The 12,614-nt window shown below is 37.8% G+C and overlaps 2 protein-coding genes across 4 annotated transcripts in view; both read left to right on the top strand.

Annotated features, from left to right (window-relative positions):
• The first annotated feature begins 4 nt into the window (after positions 1–4).
• Positions 5–11,633, top strand: LOC118979335 (HIV Tat-specific factor 1-like). Its single transcript, XM_037035368.1, is given in 6 exon segments — positions 5–409; positions 9,330–11,079; positions 11,081–11,115; positions 11,117–11,265; positions 11,268–11,291; positions 11,294–11,633. Coding segments are annotated over 5 exon segments (2,145 nt in total). The 5' UTR covers positions 5–409; positions 9,330–9,384; the 3' UTR covers positions 11,536–11,633.
• The window catches only part of RGS20 (regulator of G protein signaling 20), a 105,819-nt gene continuing 104,837 nt past the window's right edge, over positions 11,633–12,614 (top strand). For all 3 annotated transcript variants that reach the window (XM_037035372.1, XM_037035373.1, XM_037035374.1), the window contains exon 1: positions 11,633–12,519. In XM_037035372.1, the coding sequence (XP_036891267.1) occupies positions 12,355–12,519 (165 nt within the window). In that variant the 5' untranslated portion in view covers positions 11,633–12,354. The remainder of the gene's footprint in view (positions 12,520–12,614) is intronic.

Consider the following 12,614-nt stretch of genomic DNA (forward strand, 5'->3'; position numbering starts at 1 on the left):
GAAGGCGGAAGCCGGGAGCGTCCAAAACTTCCGGCCGAGGGACTGTGACTTGGGAGGGAGTTACAACGATCTGGGGCTTGGAGCCCTGCGACCCGGCGAGTTAGAGCCCCCTCACGCAGAGACCAGGAGCACCATCCTGGTCTGGCCTGTACGGGTGGGAGGGTAAAGCGGAACGGGCGCGTGGGAGCCCGACGGGTCGTCCCAGTACTGAAGTCCCGGCAGGAAGCACAGAGCAGGCCGAAATTCGTTTGTCTTAACCGGCGTTCTTTTGAAAAGTTGAATTCACTTCTTCTAAATAGATTGACTTTCATTTGGATTTAACAGCTCGGTAAAGCAGGCGTTCTCATCTCTTTCATGACGTGGGTCATAAAAGTTACCTTGCCCTTCGGTTACAGGTTTAGCAAACAATGTAAGTTCCATGCAATATTTGCAATTTTACTTTAAAAAAGTATATGTATATCGTGTTAAACTAAAATTCAAATATAACAGGGCACCCAGTATTTTCACCTGACAATCAGCGACCCTCTTTGACTTATGTACTACACTGCAGCTAATGGTCAGGTGTATATAACAGCGTATTTTTTGTTTTGATAAGCACTGAAATAAATTTGTAAGTGTAACCAAAACATTTCTACTACAAATGTTCAATTTAGGCCAAGGTTTAAAACAGCCAAAACCAATATTACACTGATTATTAATACCTGTAATAATAATACATAATATTGCATTGTTTCTATTGTTGCTATAACAAATTACTACAAATCTCCTGGGTTAAACCGATGCAAATCGTCTTACATGGGTCTTCACTGGGCTGGTTGTCAGGACGGAGTTCTTTTTGCAGGCTATGGAGGAGAATCTATGTCCTTACCTTCTCCAGTTTATAGAGGCTGCCTGCATTCCTTGACTTATGACCTACTTCCTCTATCTTCAAGGTCAGCAATATGATATCTCTATGCACACACCTGGGAAGGGTTCTCTGATTTTTATAGGCTCATATAATTTAGATTGGCCCCACCTGAATAATTGTAGCAACTCTCCCCATCTCAAAGTTGTTCACTTTAATTACCTCTGCAACCTTAGTTCCCTTTCACCATGTAGATTAACGTTTTTACAGGTTCCAGAGGTTAGGACACAGGCCTATCACAAATACAGGGAAATATAACCAGTAATTTAACATAAGTAGTTGAGTAAAGATATCTATGTTATAGTTCTAAAGGAAAATTTTGAAAGAACTCTACCAAATATCGCAAAATATTGACTTTTTAAATTGAGTAACAGACTCATAGATATTCCTTATGTTGTTCTGCTTACTTGAATTTTTTTAAGAAAATTGATGCTATGAGTTGAGTCCATTTATATGTGAAACTCTAGCCTAAATTAATGAACTTGCTTACCAAAAAATATTTGGAATTAGAATCAAACTGGAATGAGAATGAAAAAAAGATTGCAGATACTAACCTTAATAATAGCTTAGTAAAATAACTCATTGGTCACAAAACTGTTCTCTTTAACTATAATATTTTAAACTTGTTTCATAGGTCCTAGGAGAGGGGAAGGTACTCCCTCAGGGGTCTTTGGAACTGTGTGGGATTTGGGAGTTATTGCAATGACTAGAGATAGGGTTCTGCTGGCATTTTGGTGCCCAGGGACTAGGAATTGTAAATGTTGGGTATGGACACTACCACAGTACCACACATAGACATTTTTCAGCTGAAAATGTCCGTACTGCTCCTGTGGAGAAAGTGGATGGATGACTGTTACCTGATTAATTTGTCATTCCAAATATGAAGACAGATTACATGCTATGGGGATAACTACTCATCTTTACTACTACAGAATGATATTCCAATGGAGCATCCAACAGAAAATTAGGTCCTGCTGAAAAAAATATAATTATCTACCCAAATGTTAAATGTGCATACTCCATAACCTGGAAGTAATCAGACTTCCAAGAATACCTGTGGCAAAAATCAGTGTACAAGGGTTTTCAATGCAATATTTTTATAATAGCAAAACAAAAATAGAAAACAACCTATATTTGTCATCTGAGGCTGGCATAACAAAATATCATAGACCAGGTGGTAAACAACAGAAATTTATTTTGTGTAGCTCTGGAGGATGGAAACCTGAAATCAAAAGGGCTGGCCATTTCAGTTCATGGTAAGGGCTCTGTTCCTGGCTTGCTGATGGCCACTCTCTCCCTGTGTCACATGGTGGAGAGAAAGTTCACAAGAGAACTCTCTCCTGTCTCTTCTTGCAAGGACACTAATTCTGTTGGATCAGGATTCCAACCATATGACTTCACTTAACCTAAGTAACTGCTATAAAAGTCTCATCTCCAAATGCAGTTAGAGTGAGCACTGGGGCTTCTTCATATGGATTTTGAGGGAACATAAACATTCAGTCTATAGCACAACCCAAATTTAGTCCATTAACACATGAATGGAGAAAATAATATATCAGGCATTGAGGTATGCAACTGTTTAAAAAATTATATAGAGCTTTGAGTTCTGAAGCAAGCTCAGATGACATGTACATAATATTCGTTTTCTTTAAATGGGTTATATGTGTATATGTACATAAATCGATAATGACAAACATCAAAGAGCTTTTAAACTACAGGTAACTGAAGGGAGTGGGTTGTGATAGGCTGACTTTTGATTCTTCTGTGTAATTGCATGCATTTTGATCAGCGTGTGTTACTTTTTACTATAAAAATTGAAGACAATTCATAATTAAGGTCATCTGGGCACAAAGTTTTCTTTGCAGGAAGGTTTTTTGCTTTGTTTTTTTTTTTTTACTAAATTTCAATGTCTTTAATAGATATAAGGATATTTAGGCTATTTTTTCTTTTATTTTTATTCTAATTGTTCTTCAAGTACACTTTTCTGTCTTTTACTCCCATCCCAGCCCACCCACCCACCCCTCCCCCTTCCCTCCCGTTTCCACCCCACCCCTAGTTTTTGTCCTTGTGTCTTTTATGCTTGTTCCTGTAAACCCTTCCCCTTTTCCCCTGAAATTCCCTCCCCTGTTCCCTCTGGTCACTGTTAGTCTGTTCTCTGTTTTATTGTCTTTTTCTTGCTTCTTTGTTTGTTTTGTTGACTAGGTTCCAGTTAAAGGTGAGATCATATGGTGTTTACCTTTTACTGCCTGGCTTATTTCACTTAGCATAGTGCTTTCCAGTTCAATTCATACTGTTGCAAAGAGTAGAAGATCCTTCTTTCTTTCTGCTGCATAGAATTCCATTGTGTAAATGTACCATGGTTTTTTGATCCATTCATTTACTGATGGGCACCTAGGTTGCTTCCAGCACTTGGCTATTATAAGTTGTGCAACTATGAACATTGGGGTGCATAGGTTCTCTAGGGTTGGTGTTTCAGGGTTCTTAGGATATAATCCTAGCAGTGGAATTGCTTGGTCAAAAAGCAGATCCATTTTTAGTTTTCTGAGAAAATTCCATACTGTTTTCCATAGTAGTTGTACCAGTCTGCAGTCCCACCAACAGTGCACTAGGAATCCCTTTTCTCCACAACCTCTTCAACACTTGTTGTTTGTTGCTTTGTTTATGATGGCCATTCTGACTGGTGTTAAGTGGTATCTCATTGTGGTTTTAATCTTCATCTTTCTGATAGCTAGCGATACTGAGCATCTTTTCATGTGTCTCTGGATCCTCTGTATGTCCTCCTTGGAAAAACAATTGTTCAAATCCTTTGCCCACTTTTTAATTGGGTTGCTTGTCTTCTTAGAGTGGAGTCGTGTAAGTTCTTTATATACTTTGGAGATTAAACCCTTGTCTGAGGTGTCATTGGCAAATATGTTTTCCCATACAGTTGATTTTCTTTTTATTTGAATACTGTTTCCTTTAGCCGTGCAGAAGCTTTTTATGTGATGAGATCCCATTTGTTTATTCTTTCCTTTACATCCCGTGCTCTAGGGGCATATCAGTAAAAACGTTGCTGCATGGAATATCTGAGATTTTCCTGCCCATGTTCTCCTCTAGGACTTTAATAGTGTCACGGCTTATATTTAAGTCTTTTACCCACCTTGAGTTTATTTTTGTGTACGCTATAAGTTGGTGCTCAAGTTTCACTTTTTTGCATGTAGCTGTCCAGTTCCCCCAATGCCATTTGTTGAAGAGGCTTTTATTACTCCATTTTATGTTGCTGCCCCCTTTGTCGAATGTTAATTGACTGTAGAGACTTGGGTTTATTTCTGGGCTCTCTGTTCTGTTCCACTGGTCCATGTGTCTATTTTTATGTCAGTACCAGGACGTTTTGATTACAGTGGCCTTGTAATACAGTTGGGTATCAGGTATTGTTATCCCTCCTACTTTGTTCTTCTTTCTCAAAATTGCAGCTGCTATTTGGGGTCATTTATGGTTTCATATAAATTTTTGAGGTGTTCTATGTCTGTGAAATATACCATTGGTACTTTAATAGGTATTGCATTGGATCTGTACATTGCTTTGGGTAAAATGCACATTTTGACGATGTTAATTCTTCCAATCTATGAACACGGTATATGTTTCAATTTGTTTGTGTCTTCCTTGATTTCTTTCTTCAGTGTTGTGTAGTTTTCTGCATACAGGTCTTTTACCTCCTTGTTTAGGTTGATTCCTAGGTATTTTATTTTTCTTTTTGCTATATCAAATGGAATTTTTGCTTGATTTCTGCTTCTGCTGTTTCATTGTTGGTGTACAAAAATGCCTTTGATTTCTGGATATTAACTTTGTAATCCGCTGTTTTGCCAAATTCATTTATTAGGTCAAGAAGTTTTTGGGTGAGGTCTACAGGATTTTCTATGTACACTATCATGTTATCTGCAAACAATGCCAGTTTTGTTTCCTCCTTTCCGATTTGGATGCCTTTTATTTTATTTTCTTGTCTGATTGCTGTGCCTAGGACTTCCAATACTATATTGAATAGAAGTGCTGAAAGTGGGCAACCTTGTCTTGTTCCTGATCTTAGTGGAAAAGCTTTTAGTTTTTGCCCATTGAGTATGATGTTGGCTGTAGGTCTCTCATATATGGCCTTTATTATGTTGAGGAATGCTCCCTCTATTCCCACTTTGCTGAGTGTTTTTATCATAAATGGGTGTTGTACCTTATCAAATGCTTTTTCCTCATCTATTGGTATGATCATGTGGTTTTTGTGTTTGCTTTTGTTTATGTGGTGTATTACATTTACCGATTTGCAAATGTTGAACCATCTTTGCATCCCTGGGATGAATCCCACTTGGTCATGGTGTATGATCTTTTTAATGCATTGTTGGATGTGGTTTGCCAATATTTTGTTGAGGATTTTAGTGTCTATGTTCATCAGCAATATTGGCCTGAAGTTTTCTTTCTTTGTTATGTCTTTATCTGGTTTTGGGATTATAATGATACTGGCTTCATAAAAGAGTTTTGGAGATCTATCATTTTGAATTGTTTCAAGTAGTCTGTGAAGGATAAGGGTTAGCTCTTCCTTAAATGTTTTGTGGAATTCTCCTGTGAACCCATCTGGTTGAGGGCTTTTGTGTCTCAGGAGTTTTTTGATTACTGCTTCAATTTTTTCTCCTGTTATTGGTCTGTTCAGGCTTTCTGTTTTTTCTTCATTGAGTTTTGGAAGATTATATTTGTTTAGAAATTTGTCCATTTCACCTAGGTTTTCAAATTTCTCGGCATACAGTTCTTCATAGTAATTTCTTACAATCCTTTATATTTCTTTGGTGTCAGTTTTAATCTCTCATTTTTCATTTCTGATTGTGTTAATTTGGGTCTTCTCTCTTATTTTCTTGATGAGCCTGCTTAAAGGATTGTCAGTTTTGTTTATCTTTTCAAAGAACCAACTTCTGGATTCATTGATCCTTGGAGTTGTGCTTTTCATCTCTGTCATTTAATTCTCCTCTGATCTTGGTTGTTTCCTTCCTTCTACTTGCTCTGGGCTGTCTTTTTTGTTGTTCCTCGAAGTCTTGTAGGCATAAAGTTAGGTTGTTTGTTTGAAATGTTCCTTTTTTTTTTTTAGGTAGGCCTGGATTGCTATGACCTTCCCTCTCAGGACTGCCTTTGCTTTGTCCCATGAATTTTGAGTTGTTGTGAGTTCATTTTCATTTTGTTCCCAGAAACTTTTTTATTTTTTTCTAATTTCATTTTTGACCCATTCATTGTTTCATAGTATGCTATTCAATCTCCATGATTTTGAGTAACAGACTCATAGATATTTGGGTTTGGGTTTTTTTTTCCTTGGAGTTGGTTTCTAGTTTTAGTCCCTTGTGGTCAGAGAAAATGCTTGGTATGATTTCAATTTTCTTGAATTTGTTGAGGCTTGTTTTGTGTCCTATCATGTCATCTATTTTTAAAAATGTTCCATGTGCATTTGAAAAGGATGTGTATTTAGTTTCTTTGAGAAGAAGGGCTCTATATATATATATCAGTTAAGTCCATTTCATCTATGGCATTGTTCAATGCCACAATATCTTTGTTGATATTTTGTTTGGAAGATCTGTCCATTTTTGACAGTGGGGTGTTAAAATCCCCTACTGTAATTATGTTGCTGTCAATATCTTTCTTGAAGTCCTCTAAGATTTTCTTTATGTATTTGGGTGCTCCTACATTGGGTGCATATATATATGTTTACAATGTTTATGTCTTCTTGATGGATTCTTCCCTTGAGTATTATGAAATGACCTTCTGGGTCTCTCTTTATGGCCCCCTTTTTGAAGTCTATTTTGTCTAATATGAGTATTGCTACCCTGGCTTTTTTTCCTGCCCATTTGCTTGGAAAATTTGTTTCCAGCCCTTCACTTTCAGTCTGTGTAGGTCTTTTATCCTGAGGTGGGTGTCTTATAGGCAGCATATGTGTGGGTCATGCTCTCTTATCCATTCAGCTATTCTATGTCTTTTAATTAGCACATTTAATCAGTTTACATTTAAGGTTATTATGGATAGATACTTATTCATTGTCATTTCCATACCTGTGTTCCCCTCTCTCTCTCTTTTCCTTCCTTTCCTCAAAGCAGTCCCTTTAGCATCTCTTGCAGAGCTGGTTTGTGGAGGCATATTCTTTTAGACTTCTTTTATCTGGAAAGCCCCTTATTTGTCCTTCTATCTTGATTGAGAGTCTTGCTGAGTAAAGTAGCCTTGGTTGCAGGCCTCTGGTTCTCATTACTTGGAATATTTCTTGCCATTCTCTTCTGGCTTGGAGCATTTCCATTGAGAAATCTGCTGCTAATCTTATTAGGACTCCCTTGTTATTTCCTTTTTCTCCCTTGCTGCCTTTAAGATTCTCTCTTTGTCTTGGAATTTTGCCATTTTAATGATCATGTGTCTTGAAGTGGGCCTCTTTGGGTTCCTCTTGATTGTGACTCTCTGTGTTTCCTAGATTTGTGTAACTTTTTCTCTCATCAAATTAGGAAAGTTTTCCATCACTACTTTTTCAAAGAAGTTTTCTATCCCTTGTTCTTCTTCTCCTTCCAGTATTTCTATTATATGGATATTATTATGTTCATAGTGTCTTACATTTCTCTTAATCTCTCTTCATTCTTTCTGAGCTCCTTTTCCTTTTCTTGGTCTTTCTGGGAGATTCTTTCTTCTGTGTCCTCCAACTCACTGATCCGATCTTCTGCCTCATCGATCCTGCTTTTGATTCCTTCTACTGTGTTCTTTAGTTCAGAAATTTTATTCTTTATTACCCATTGACCCTTGTTGATAGTTTCTATTTCATTTTTCATGTTGATGTAGTTTGCAGTGAGTTCATTGTAGTTCCCTGTAGTTTCTGGTAATTCACTGTGAGCTCATGGAGCTTCCTGATAACCATTGCTTAGAACTCAATATCTGATAGATGAGTTGCCTCTAATTCATTTAGCATTCTTTCAGAGATTTTCTCCTTTCCTTTCATTTCGTGATTGTTTCTTTGTCTTCCCATTGTTTGTGAGACTCTTCTTGTTAGCCTCAGCTTCTTAAATTGATCTGTTCTGACTCTCTGGGTTTATGGTGTGAACTTCTATGGCAGAAAACCTGGGAGATTCAGTGGTGCAGTCTCCTTTGGGTATCCTTGTGTTAACTGCTTCTACCTACACACCTTAAGGCGCTGAATCACAAAGCAATTACAACTACCTAGGCCATCCATTTTTAAGTGAAGGTTGATAGTTTACTTTCAAGAAATTTATCCATTTCAGCTAAATTTTCTAATTTACTATGATAAAGTTGTTCCTGATATTCTCTATTATTCATGTGATATCTATAGAATTAGTACTGAGGTTACCGTTCTCATTCCTAACATAGTTGCATGCTGCTTAATGATATTTCTGTCAACAATGGAACATATGTAATGCAGCTATCCCATTAAATTATAATGGAGCTGAAAAATTTCTACCACCTAGTGATGTCATAGCCATCATAATGTCATAGCACAACACATCACTCAGGTGTTTGTGGTGTAATTGGTGTAAACAAACCTACTGTGCTTCCAGTCATATAAAAGTATAGCTATACCATCTAGATTTGTGTAATTAAACTTTGTGATGTTCCCACTATGACAAAATCACCTAAGGCACATTTCTCAGAACATATGCCCATCTTTATATAGTACATGACTGTATTGGTAATTAGTAGTGTGTTCTTTCTTTTTCTGATCCATTTAGCTACAGGTTTATTGATTTTCTTGATCTCAAGGAACCAGCTTTCCATTTCATTGATTTTTTTTCTCCATTTGATTTCTGCTTTCTATTTCATTAATTTTCACACTGATCTTTATTATTTTTATAACACTTTATAAAACTCAGAATACATTGTTATTGTTTTTGCTTAAACAGTCTTCTAATGATAATTAAGTAATGTAGTCTCGTAGTTATCATTTCCAGGGTTCTTTACTTCTTTATGTATAGCCAGATTTGGGAATTTGGTTATCATTTTCCTTCTGGCTGAAGGGCTTCACTTAACATTTCTCATGGTTCAGATCTGCTGGTAAGAAAATCACTATAATTAAGCCCTGGCTGGCGTAGCTCAGTGGATTGAGCGTGGGCCTGTGAACCAGATGATCGCGGTTCAATTCCCAGTCAGGGCACATGCCTGGGTTGCAGGCCAGTTCCCAGCAGGGGATGGAGGAGAAGCAACCATACACTGATGTTTCTCTTCCTCTCTCCTTTCCTTCCCCTCTAAAGATAAATAAATAAAATATTTTTTAAAAAAAGAAAATCACTATAATTAATTCTACATGACATGAATATAAAGTGTGATAATCCTCAGCCTTAAGTTTGAGTGTGAATTTAGCATACATTTCTAGCCACAAAGCTGACTGGTACTGAAATGATGTTTTAAGAAATGTAAATAGATTTTCTCTGTTCTCTAGCTTCATCGCAGTATCTCAGTTCACCTGGACTGTGCCCCTGAGCTAAGTTGGCAACATGAACAGCAACAACTTGGATGGCAATGATGACTTTGATGAGCAGTTGCAAATGCAAGAATTGTATGGGGACACCAAGGACAAAGACACCCAGAAAGATCCCAGTAGAGAAACTGATGCTTTTGGGCAGCAACCAGATGATACCCCCTACGAGTGGGACTTGGAGAAGAAGGCTTGGTTCCCCAAGATCACTGAAGATTTCATTGCTACATATCAAGCCAATTATGGCTTTGCAAATGATGGTACATCTAGCTCTACTGCAAATGTACAAGATATTAATGTTAGGCCTGCAGAAAAACCTCTACAAAGAAAAATCCTTGAATGCACTGACCCCCAAAAGAGGGAAGAAAAGAGAAAGGCTGAATCAGGATGGTTTCATGTTGAAGAAGAAAGAAATACAAATGTATATGTGTCTGGTTTGCCTCTAGACATTACAGTAGATGAATTTATACAGCTCATGTCCAAGTTTGGCATTATTATGAGAGATTCTCAAACAGGAGAATTTAAGGTCAAGCTTTACAAAGATAATCAAGGAAATCTTAAAGGAGATGGGCTCTGCTGTTATTTAAAGAGGGAATCTGTGGATCTTGCACTGAAACTTTTGGATGAAGATGAAATTAGAGGCTACAAATTACATGTTGAGGTAGCAAAGTTTCAGCTGAAGGGGGAATATGATGCCTCGAAGAAGAAGAAGAAGTGCAAGGACTACAAGAAAAAGCTGTTTCTGCAACAAAAACAGTTGGATTGGAGACCTGAGAGAAGAGATGGGCCAAACCGAATGCGCCACGAGCGAGTTGTCATCATCAAAAATATGTTTCATCCTATGGATTTTGAGGATGACCCATTGGTGCTGAATGAGATCAGAGAAGATCTTCAAGTAGAGTGTTCAAAGTTTGGACAAATTAGGAAGCTTCTTCTCTTTGATAGACACCCAGATGGTGTGGCCTCTGTGTCCTTCAGGGATCCAGAGGAAGCTGATTATTGTATCCAAACCCTCAATGGACGGTGGTTTGGTGGCCGTCAAATCACTGCCCAAGTGTGGGATGGAACTACAGATTATCAGGTGGAAGAGTCCACAAGAGAAAGGGAGGAAAGGCTGAAAGGATGGGAGGCTTTCCTCAATGCTCCCGATGCCAATGAAGGTCTTTGGTGTTCAAATTCCATCTGTATTTCAGAAAGGACAGAGCCTTCTAGAGCAAGGCATTTTTCAGAGCACCCTAGCACATCTAAAAGGAATGCTCAAAAAGCTGTAACAGAAATGGAATTTGAAGAACCTATAGATGAAAAGAAGCTTGAAAAAACAGAAGATAGAGGAGAATTTGAAGAAGACGCCATAGAGCATGGCCCCAGAAAAGAGGCTGAAGAAGGCTGCCCCAAAAGAGAGTGTGAAGACTACCTCAAGAGAAAGTGTGGACAAGGCGGTCCTAAAAAAGAGTTTGGAGAGAGTAGTTCTAAAAAAGAATCTAAAGTGAATTGCCCTGGAAGAGAATCCAAAAAGAAGCAACACAAAAGTGATTTTGAAGAGAGTGCCCTTGAAAAGGAGTCTGAAAAAGATCATCACAACAAGGAGTATGAAGAAGAGAATGGACCCCAAAAGGAGTCTGAAGAAGATGAGTTGGAAATACAATCTGAAGAAGACTGCTCTGAAAAGCTGTTTAAAGATGGCTCTGAAAAAGAATTTGAATAAAATAGCCTCAAAAAAAGAGTTTAATGAGAGTGGGTCTGGCAAGGAGTAATGAAAATGTTCTTGAAAAAGAGTTAGAAGAAAATGACTCTGAAAAATCAGAACTTGAAAATGAAAACTCTGGAGAAGTGTTTGATGAAGGCTCTGAGAGAGAGTTTAACGAAGAATCAGATGAAAAGAAAAGAGAGGAAGATAAATATTAAAAGTTTGTGATGATAAGTCTGATAAAAAAAGGATGAAGAAAATGTAGGTGGAAGGGGTCTTGAAGATGCTGATGTAAAGGAGGAAGATGATGCAGATGAAAAGATATTTGAATATTCAGATGAAAAAGAAGATGCAGTAGATGCAGAAGAGGATGAGGAAGCTATAGATGAAAACATGTTCACAGATGACAATTCCAGTGAGAAGTTGTTTGATAATTCTGGCAAGGAAGGGACTGTGACTGGTTTGGGAATGTTCAGGAAGTAGGAGCCCTGCATAGGCAGCAGCTTTATTCTCAGCTGCACTGCTGCTGGTGATGTTTAATCCCTTAAATTTGCATTTGAGAGAAATTCCTCCATCTACATTTTGCCAATGCTCCAGAGAAATTACTAGTAGTGTGACATGAACATGTGCATAGTGGTAAGATACCATCAGATTAATGCATTGATGTTTTCATTGTTATGTGTATTTAGTGATTTTACTTAGTAGTATAATGCAAGTAAACTGGATACTCGTCCTTTGTCAGATTGTAAAATGCATGCAGAATGTTTTTTAAAGTATTCTGATTGAAGATTGTGATATTAAAAAATGAAAACAAGTTGTTAATATACAAAAGAAAAAGAAACCTAAATAAATTGGGCAGACCCTCTGCCTCTCAATAGCATAGTCCAAGATTGCCAAGTACTATTCCCTACCACACACTGCTAGTACAGAATTCTGCCAAGCAATCTATTTCCTTTATCATTATATACTAAGCAATATATCATTTGAATAATTTCTTTCAGTTTTGGTTTAGGATTAAATTTTAATTGGGAATACACTGCTACCTGTAGGGGGCAGTCGTAACATACCTAAACATTCAAAATAGGAGAACCTACCTGAAATAGAACACTAAATATCTGCGGATAAACAGCTGTCCACAAAAGATAATCCTTTTGCTTAGATTAGTGTCACTTTCCAGGAAGGTCACCAGGGGACTGAGAGACGGTTCACCAATCAGCCAAACAAAGAGAAATAGACTGGACCTTGGGCTGGGGTTGTTTAACTCAGGCTATAGGACTCATTTGGAACCATTACTGTAAAAACATGCCCAGGCTTTCCCAAGACAATCCAGAGTGCATCCAGAAACATTTCTCCAGCCCATCCATGTGGAAGCAATGTCTGCCTCTGCCTAGGGCTGAGGGATATAATGCAAACATTCACCAAACCACGAGAAAAGAAGAGAGCAGCAAAGCTGTGTGTGATATCAAGGTAAGACCATCTCCTCAATCCTTGATCCTTTCTTGACAAGGAAAGGGTTTATCCAGAGAGAATATAAAACCATAAGCAAGCTTCAGTGCCATTGC

Source organism: Sturnira hondurensis, unplaced genomic scaffold (assembly GCF_014824575.4).
Source record: "Sturnira hondurensis isolate 20B ecotype Veracruz unplaced genomic scaffold, ASM1482457v3 Scaffold0022258, whole genome shotgun sequence".
NCBI classification, from domain to species: Eukaryota; Metazoa; Chordata; class Mammalia; order Chiroptera; family Phyllostomidae; genus Sturnira; species Sturnira hondurensis.